At 53.1% G+C, this 9,728-nt stretch overlaps 1 protein-coding gene across 1 annotated transcript; it reads left to right on the top strand.

Moving 5' to 3' along the window:
• Positions 1–1,074: 1,074 nt before the first annotated feature.
• GPR84 (G protein-coupled receptor 84) lies at positions 1,075–2,265 on the top strand. Its single transcript, XM_068561652.1, has one exon. It carries the CDS (start codon positions 1,075–1,077, stop codon positions 2,263–2,265), a length of 1,191 nt encoding a protein of 396 aa, XP_068417753.1.
• The last annotated feature ends 7,463 nt before the right edge of the window (positions 2,266–9,728 follow it).

Genomic DNA, 9,728 nt, shown 5'->3' with positions numbered 1-9,728 from the left:
AACAATTCGCGGCAATGATCTTATGGGTGTCCTGCCATGCAAAGAGAGGGAGGAAACAAAGCTTGGGTTTCAGGAAGGAGAACTGAAGGAGTGATAAGACTTTGGAGTAAGTAGCAGGGAAAGTTCAACAGAGAAGCCCAGATTTCACTAGCTAAAGCAAAGTGAGTAGGACCAGAGGCAAGGGAGGAAGCAAGGGAGGAAGTGGCTGAGGTTGTATAACTGGGGAGCTTCTTGTTGTTCCAGTCTAGTATAATAGGAGACAGGAGAGCAGAGCACCTCCTGTCTGAAGCCTGACTGCCCACCAGAAAGGACTGCTCTTTGAGTGAGTTGGACGTCTTCCACCAGAGAGAGATTTGAAGGCTGGGAGACTCAGGTGAGTACTTTGGTGGTGGGAGTACTTTTACATTCTCTGTCTCCTCATCTCCCAGATGGTAAAAACAGAAAAAACTGAGGCCTGGGACCACAGACAGAGGGGACTATTCTCCTGAATACAGAGGAGAGGGGACTCCTGGGTGGTCTTAAGGGACAGGGAAAGAGTTAGAGAGGTCGGAGGGTGCTGGGGTTACTGAGAGTATCTGGATGGATATTGAAAAGGCTGGGAGTTTGGAGTGGACCGAAATTAAAGTTAGATAAAAATTTGGGAAAATCTTTGAAAATGGGAAAGGAAGGGGTTGGGGATCTTGGGATGAAGAGGCCTGGGAATGGCTCAGGAGGCTGGTGAGATCCTGGAGTGGTTCAGGTGTTCAGGAGCCCAGAGTTATCCAAGAGATCTAGGGACTTCCCTGGTGGTCCAGTGGCTAAGACTCCATGCTCCCAATGCAGCGGGCCCAGGTTCAATCCCTGGTCAGGGAACTAGATCCCACATGCTGCGAGTAAGATTTTGCATACCGCAACTAAAGATCCCGCACGCCACAACAAAGTTTCCTGCGTGCCTCAACTAAGACCCAGAGCAGCCAAATAAATAAATAAATAATTTTTTTTTTTTTTTTTTTAAAAAGAGAAAGATCTAAGTTCAAGGTCAGGTTCTAACTCCCTCTTCCTCTTCCCCCCACCCCACCCCTTTCAGCCTCCATCATGTGGAACACCTCTGATGCCAATTTCTCCTGCTACCATGAGTCTGTGCTGGGCTATCGTTACGTGGCAGTTAGCTGGGGCGTGGTGGTGACCGTGACAGGCACTGTGGGCAACGTGCTGACCCTGCTGGCCTTGGCCATCCAGCCCAAGCTCCGTACCCGCTTCAACCTGCTCATCGCCAACCTCACAGTGGCCGATCTGCTCTACTGCACCCTTCTCCAGCCCTTCTCTGTGGATACCTACCTCCACCTGCACTGGCGCACTGGTGCCACCTTCTGCAGGGTCTTTGGGCTCCTCCTTTTTGCGTCCAACTCTGTCTCCATCCTCACCCTCTGCCTCATCGCCCTGGGACGCTACCTCCTCATTGCCCACCCGAAGCTCTTTCCCCATATTTTCAGTGCCAAGGGCATCGTGCTTGCACTGGTGAGCACCTGGGCGGTGGGTGTGGCCAGCTTTGCTCCCCTCTGGCCAGTCTATGTCTTGGTGCCCGTAGTCTGCACCTGCAGCTTTGATCGCATTCGAGGCCGGCCCCATACCACCATCCTCATGGGCATCTACTTTGTGGTTGGGCTCAGCAGCGTCGGCGTCTTCTATTACCTCATCCACCGCCAGGTGAAGCGAGCAGCACAGGCGCTGGATCAGTACAAGCTGCGCCAGGCGAGCATCCACTCCAACCACGTGGCTGGGACAGATGAGGCCATGCCGAGTCGTTTCCAGGAGCTGGACAGTGGGCTGGCATCAGGAGGGCACAGCGAGGGGATTTCATCTGAGCCAGTCAGTGCCGCCACCACCCAGACCCTGGAAGGGGACTCATCAGCAGTGGGGGACCAGAGCAACAGCAAGGCAGCTAAGCAAATGGCAGAGAAAAGCCCTCCAGGAGAGCCTGCCAAAGCCAGGACAACTAAGAGAGACCAGGGAGCTCAGGGCTCTCCGTCAGAGTTTGGGAAGGTGACTCGGATGTGTTTTGCTGTGTTCCTCTGCTTCTCCCTGAGCTACATCCCTTTCCTGCTGCTCAACATCCTGGACGCCAAGGTCCGGGCTCCCCGGGTTGTCCACATGCTTGTTGCCAACCTCACCTGGCTCAATGGTTGCATCAACCCTGTGCTCTATGCAGCCATGAACCGCCAATTCCGCCAAGCCTATGGCGCCCTCCTAAAACGAGGGCCCCAGAGTTTTTGTAGGTTCCATTAGAACTATGTCCCCAGTCACCAGAATCTGGAAATGTCTCCTCCAGAACTAAGGTGGCCAGCTGGTATAAGAGTAGATGAAAGACCTTTGGGAATTTCCACAGACAACCTCTCCCCAACCCCCAAACCAGGCCTCTCCATCCCTCGCTCAACATTTCAGCCCTAGGCTGCTCAAGGTGCATTATTAATTATTAATAAACAAAATCCATCCTTTTCACATTCAGGTGTGATCTTTGGGGAAGAAGGAAATAGGCCAGGGTTGGTTTGCAGCTGGAACTTAATAGTTGAGGGTTTGGGGGGACCTAGGTCAGAGCAGGGAGGGGCAGGAAGCAGAAGGCCTGGGACACAGCCTTCAGCTGAGGGGTTTCCAGGTATAAAACATGTGAGTTGGTTTAAGAGGATTAGCCTGCCTTTTGTTTAACTTCCCAGAAACGGTCCCCCCTGCTGCCAGGATCCCCCATCACTGCAAACAGGTTTCTTCAGCTCAAAAAAGTTTTGAAATCCAGCTTTGATAGCCCCTCCAGTGAGTCCAGCCTCCTGGCCCTTGCCCTATGCAAAGAGAATGGTCACAGGGAAGAACTTCTCGCTCTGTGGAAATGGAGCTGAGCTTAGCTGAGGCAATGGCAGAAGGGTGTTCTAGCTGCCCTAGCAAGGTCATGCTTGTTGGAGCTAATTCACCTGGGTCCTGGCCCCTCCCTTCCCCCAGACTTGCTCTTGTCGTCCTGGATTATGAAAGCCGAACAGAGACCCTAGTTAAGAAGGTTCAGGGGGCTTCCGTGGTGGTGCAGTGGTTAAGAATCCACCTTCCAGTGCAGGGGACACGGGTTCAAGCCCTGGTCCGGGAAGATCCCACATGCTGTGGAGCAACTAAGCCTGTGCGCCACAACTACTGAGCCTGCGCTCTAGAGCCCGCGAGCCACAACTACTGAGCCCGTGTGCCACAACTACTGAAGCTCGCGCACCTAGAGCCTGTGCTCCACAACAAGAGAAGCCACCACGATAAGAAGCCCCCGCACCGCAACGAAGAGTAGCCCTCGCTCACCGCAACTAGAGAAAGCTGTGCACAGCAACAAAGACCCAATGCAGCCAAAAATAAATAATAAATAAATAAATTTAAAAAAAAAAAAAGAAGGCTCAGGAGCCAAGCTGAGGGGAGAGCATATCATTCCCTTCCTCCAGTGTAACTGGCATCCTGTCACCCATGTGCTCGCGAATGCACATGCACGAATTTAAAGCACCTGTGGCCACCAGGTGACGCTGGTTCTCTGTGTTTCCTTTCTGGCTTCCCTGTTGAGGACAGAAGGTGTCAGCAAGACTGGGAGTCCAGAGATATCACCACCCTCCTGGCCAGCAGGGGTGGAGACCCAGGAATCCGCACCCCTCCCTTTTCCCCAAAGCTTAGGAAGAAAAGTGAAGAATTAGACACTTATTTTTCATGAGATATTTATTGTCTACCTGGTTGGACTGGGGGGAGCAGGGTGGGCACTGGGGATAGAATGTGAGAGTCACGCTGATGGTGACACTGCTCTGGCTGTGTGCCGTCCCTTCCCTGCCCCCAAGTCCATGGTTTGAGAGAACAAAGTCCAGAGAGATTAAGACAAGGGCAGAAAGAACCATAGTCAGGGTGGACAGATTGATACCTTCACATTCAACACACTTCCAGGGCCCAGGAATCCTGCCTCCTAATGAGGAACATGTGCTTCGGAGTGTCCTCCTCCCGCAAAAATCACAGCAGCCTATATTCCGTCAAATTCAGGTGACTAAGGCAGGGGTCCAGACAGGTGGGGTGAACGGCAGAACCAATAAAGAACATCAGCCTGGGAGTGTAGGGACCAGGGCTCCAATCAAGGCTCTCTGATAATTAGTTCAGTGAACTGGAGGAGGACCCTGGATCATTCTGGACCTCAGGTTTTATCATCTGTACAAAGATGGGGGTGGGGTGCACTCTTATCATGTGCTTTGTGCTGTCCTAAATCCTGTAAATATATATTTTTTTAAATTAATTAATTTATTTATTTATTTATTTTTGGCTGTGTTGGGTCTTCGCTTCTGTGCGAGGGCTTTCTCCAGCTGTGGCAAGCGGGAGCCACTCTTCATCGCGGTGCGCGGGCCTCTCACCATCGTGGCCTCTCTTGTTGCGGAGCACAGGCTCCAGTCGCGCAGGCTCAGTAGTTGTGGCTCACGGGTCTAGTTGCTCCGCGGCATGTGGGATCCTCCCAGACCAGGGCTCGAACCTATGTCCCCTGCATTGGCAGGCAGATTCCCAACCACTGGGCCACCAGGGAAGCCCCTGTAAATATATTATTTTGTGTAATCCTTACAAAATTTACCAGAAGGTATCTATTATAATCTCTTGCTTACAAATGAAAAAAAATGAAGCACAAATAGGGTAAGCAATTTGTCTGAAGTCCAAGGGCTAGTAAGTGATATGATCATGATTTGAGGGCCGAAAGTCTGACTTTAGTACCAGCCCACATGTCTAACCACTATAGGACAGCAGCCTTTTTTTATAACTAGAATCAAGTGACCAGATGATCCCTAAAAATCCTTCCTGCTCAGACGTTCTAAGATTCTGAAAGTTGAGAGTTCTCTGAAGGGTTGTAAAGTGAAGGGCTTCACTTTTCATATTCCTTGAAGGCGATTCAAAAGCTTTGGCAAGTAGAAAGGAGAAGCAATAGGGATTGAGGTTAGACCTCTGGAGGGACTTCCCAATCATCAGTTGCTGGGAAAAAATGACTCAGGGAACACGGAAGGAAACCCTGGAGTCTGAAACCAGAGAGGACAGATCATAGCGAGAAAGAAACGCCCTCCTCTCTCACCCTCCACAGCCCACACACCCATACCCCACCCCTAATCTCGATAGGCGCTGAGTGAGGGAAAAGAGGAAGATTATCTCTCAGGCTTTTTCTCTCTTGCGGGTGTGCACGGCGCGCGTGTGTCCCTCGTGGTGCGGAGCTCACGCGTGTCTCGGGGAAGTGTATGCATCTGTCTTGGGGAAGTGGGTCACGGGGGCCCTCCTGAGGGTGTCAGTGTCTGTCTCTCTTTTCTCTTTATCTCTGTCAGTCTCGGGCTCTATCGCGGACTTTCTGACGCTATCTCTCAAGGCTTCTCTGTCTCTCTCCATCTGTCCGTCTCTCCTGTAGGCTGTCTTCATCGTTTGTACCTCCGTTATCGCCTTTTTTCTCCCGAGCTTGTTCTCTCCCGCCTGCCCCCCGCCAGCTCTACCCCGCGCCCCCTCCCCAGTCCCCCACCCCGGCGACTGTCGCTCGTCCGCACACTCTCTCTCTTTCGCTGTCTCTTACAGGCAGATTTATGGTCAGCCCAGGGCCTTTCATTGGCCAAGCGCTGACAGGACTTGATTTAACGCCGCCTCTCATTGGCTGAGCTTGACAGGCCGATTTACGAGTCACTCTGCCATTGGCCAAAATGCCTTGGCCCTGATTTATGGCTCGGTGGCGGAGGAGAGAGGGGGACGCCGCTGGGGAATGAGGTTGCCCCTCCCCTCTGCACCGCTTCCGTCTTCCTATCCCCTGCTTTTTCTCCGCTTGCTCTCCCTCCCCTCAAGGAACCGCACTCCCTCTACCTGTTCCTCAAGCCCTCTCCTCCTCTTTCATACATTGGGAGGGGAAGATGGGGCGTGGTGGTGGTAGGAACTGAAGCAGACGAGGAGGTCTGAAGGGGTAAACAGGAGCTGAGGAATCTGAGGGGTAGGATGGGGTAGAGTAGGGAGAGAAGAGGAGATTGGAGAGGGAGAGAGAATCCTGAGCTGAAGAGCGAAGGGGAAACTGAGGGTGCGAAGGGGGTGACCGAGGAATAGGAAGGCTGAGGAGAAAAGGAAGACTGAGGGAGAGAAGGTGGGGGGGGGGCGCTCTGAGGAGAAGACGGGAGAGACTGAAAAGAAAGGGCGTGTATGAGGGGGGCAAATGGGCGGAAGCGGGGAGCTCCGGGCACGGAGAGAGACTTTTCTTTTCAAACCTCACTATCCAGACCGAATAAGAGACGGAAATTTCCTCTTCAGACAACGGTTCTGAAAAGGGGGAGACTTGGAGGAGCAAACACGTAGAGAAAAGCGCCGCAGAGAGGGGCGAGGGGCGCAGGAAAGAACTAGAAGGTAATAGCAAGAAAAGAGAGAAGGTGAAGGATGGGAAACTAATGGAGAAGACAGAACTAAGTTTGGTTTTTATTTGGGGGCGTGAGAAAAGGCTAATCCCTAGAGGAACGATGGAGAGCCACAACTCCGCCTCCTCCTCCTCTCAGTGAAGAACCATAGGCGTCTGCCCGGGGGCAAGTCAGACACCGCCCCCAGGAGATGTTCTACTTCCTCAAGGGTTCAGTAGGCTCCCCTTCCCTACACCTCGCTCCTCCCGCTTGCCCACCTCCCCCGTTAAATTTATGAGTTCAGGGCTGGCCTTCAGGAATTAGGAATATTTATGCTTCTTTGAGAGTGAGGTTTGGAAGGTGACATAAATAAGGGGCCATGGAGGGGCTGCAGCGCTGGGCTCCTATGTTTAGCACGGATGCTTTCCCAAGGCCCCCACCCACCAGTTCCCTCTCATCCTGAGCCAGAGAAAGGAGCACTGAGTGAGGTGGGGAATGGCTTTCAGATACCAGAAAGGGCCTTTGACTATCCTGGAGAGCCCCTCAGAGGACTGCAGAGCTTTGCAGCAGGAAGGATTGAAGGCAGATGGGGGAGGAACTTTCCAATCATCCTGGCATTCTTATCACCCCTCCTCGAGTGCAGTTACAGCATTTCTGCAGAAGATGGAGAGAAATGGGGAGAAGCCAGTTTCCCCTCTGCCCCCCTAAACTCAGTTGCTGGGGAATAAGGGAGAGGAGCCAGGAAATTCAGAGGCAGGTTTCTCTGGCTTGTCCCCTCGCTCACTGGGAGAGGAAGATTTGAAATCCTCCACCGCCCCACAGACCACAGCCTGGGTCCCTGGGAAAGGAGGCTGGGAATGCAGGGCTCAGGGCATCTCCTAGGAGTCTAAGCCCCCAACCTGTCCACCCCCACTGCTGGCTGGGAATTAAAAACAGCCAGTAGTTCACGATACCCCTGGGCCTCCAGGAAATGAGGGAGGGAGAGAGGATCTGTCCTGTGGATCCACATGACTTCTCCAGCCCTCAGCTCCAGGAGCCGTGTCTGTGACTCCCAGCCCAACCAGAGGGCTTGCTCTGGCTTGGGGAGGTAGTGAACAAAGAGGGGGTCCATGATATAGGGGGACCTAAAGAGAACAAAGAGAGGTGGGGAAGAGCTGCCCCCTCCGTCCACACGCACACTGTGCCTCCCATCCACTGTGGCCTTAGCAAGGACGGCCACAGCGCACACGCCGGACTGTGCTGCCTGGAGTGGGAGAAGGGAGGGAGAGAAAGGTCTAGACTGGCCCTTTAAGAGCCACTTAGGGTCAGAGAGCCTGGGCTACAGAGAGGGGAAGGAGCTGATGTCAGAAGACGGATGGGCAGCAAGATGGGGATTGATGCTAATGGGGGAGTTAAAGCTAAGTACCCAGACACGCAGAGGGCAGAACTGCAGATCTGTCTTCCTCACGCTCACCCCCCTCCCCAAACCAGGGCTGTAAATCTGCCTTCTCAATTGGGGGATAGAGGGAGCGAGGAAAAACGAGATGCTCACTTCTCCCTTTTCCTGTTTTTTTCCTTACCCTGTGCAAATCCCCACCCCACCCCCCAGTTCTTTTGTCCTCTCCCAGTCTCTCCTCCCAACCCATGAGCGCTTCCCACTGAAATTTCCAATTTTTGGCTTTCCATCAAGAATTGAGGGAATGGTTTCAGCTTGCAGAAGAGTTTAAAAAGAAACCACGAGAAGGTCTCCCTCATCAGCCCCTGGGTGGGAATGGGTTGGTGGGATTGTGGTGAGAGGCTGATAGACAGGAAGCTCCCAGTTGCCTCGGTTTCTCTTCCCTCCATCCTCTTTTCACTTGGAGGTAACTTGAGCAGCCTTCTCCTGGGACAGTAGGGTGAAGGCGGCAAGCGGGATGTTGGGTGCCAGGAGCTGGAAGGGGTGCAGCTTCAGAGTTGGGTTTGCAGAGGCCCCTGACACACTGAGATTCTGGAGGGGCTAGTGGGCCTCCAGGGGTGGCTCGGGAAGCTGCAGGAGCTGTCCACTGAAAGATATATGGTCTGGTTTCTCGGAAACTCCTGGATCATACCGTTCCCTCTCCTTGAGCACACACCCTGCCTGCTGAGTGGAGACAATTTCGGGCCAATAATCTATTTACTGTAAAGGCAGGGTCCAGCTGCTCCTCATCTTCTCAGGAGGCAGTTGGAGGTCTCAGGGAGGAAGACCTACTTTTTTTTTTTAAATCCAATCTGGTGGTTTTTTTTTTAAAATAAATAAATGTATTTATTTATTTATGGCTCTGTTAGGTCTTCATTGCTGTGCGCAGGCTTTCTCTAGTTGTGATGAGCGGGGGCTACTTTTCGTCGCTGTGCGCAGGCTTCTCATTGTCGTGGCTTCTTTTGTTGTGGAGCACGGGCTATAGGCGCACAGGCTTCAGTATCTGTGGCACTTGGGCTCCGTAGTTGTGGCTCGTGAGCTATAGGAGCGCAGGCTCAGTAGTTGTGGCGCACGGGCTTAGTTGCTCCACGGCATGTGGGATCTTCCCGGACCAGGGCTCGAACCCGGGTCTCCTGCGTTGGCAGGCAGATTCTTAACCACTGCGCCACCAGGGAAGCCGGAGGAAGGCCTTCTCACAGTGGCTGGAGCTAATAACCCTTGGGGAATTCCATTTCTTTCTCTGCTTCCAGGTGAGACAGTATCTTCCATCTTTCAGGACCCATAATCACCTTTATCTCCCTCTTTATTGGCAATCAGGGCCTGTTCTGGAGAAGTCCTTCTAGATTAGGGGAAGTTCATCTTGTTTCGCCTGTTGCAGGGCTAAACCTGAACTCCTTTCTAGTCCTGGAAATAACTGATTCTACCTGGTTTCCAAATCCTCCCCAGTATCCATAAGAGAACGACCCTAAGACACCAATCTCATCTCTTCCCTCCGCCCAGGTTTTCCTTCAGAGGCCTAAAGCCACCTCGAGGCCATCGTCTCTGTTTCCTCAGTCTTCAGGGACAAAGGAGAGAGCAAGGTTATAGTGGGAAGGGGTGGGGGGTGAGGGTTGTGAGCAGGAGCCATTGGAACCCAGGCTTCCTGCCTCCCAGCATCTGGCCAAGCACTCCCTCCCATCCAGGGAGGTCAGCCATTGCCCTCAGCCCTGGTCTTGGGGATGCTTCTCTATCCTGGTGATAAATCCTGTCTTTGTCTTCCCTCCAACCCAGGCCCCAGGTGGCTGGGGGTCAGAGGCTGGGGGAGGGGTCAGTGTGGAGGAGGGAGAGGTACAAGGAGAGTGGGAGGAGAAGACGGACAGGAGCAGCTGGTGAGCAGGCATGGGGGTGGGCAGTGAGGGGATGGGGCCTCTTGATGCTGCAGATCCTGACTGCACATTCCAGCAGGCCTGCATTCC

This window comes from Eschrichtius robustus, chromosome 13 (genome assembly GCF_028021215.1).
Source record: "Eschrichtius robustus isolate mEscRob2 chromosome 13, mEscRob2.pri, whole genome shotgun sequence".
In the NCBI taxonomy this organism is placed as follows: Eukaryota; Metazoa; Chordata; class Mammalia; order Artiodactyla; family Eschrichtiidae; genus Eschrichtius; species Eschrichtius robustus.
Note: the sequence above shows the minus strand (reverse complement) of the source record. Positions and strands in the feature narration are given on the sequence as shown.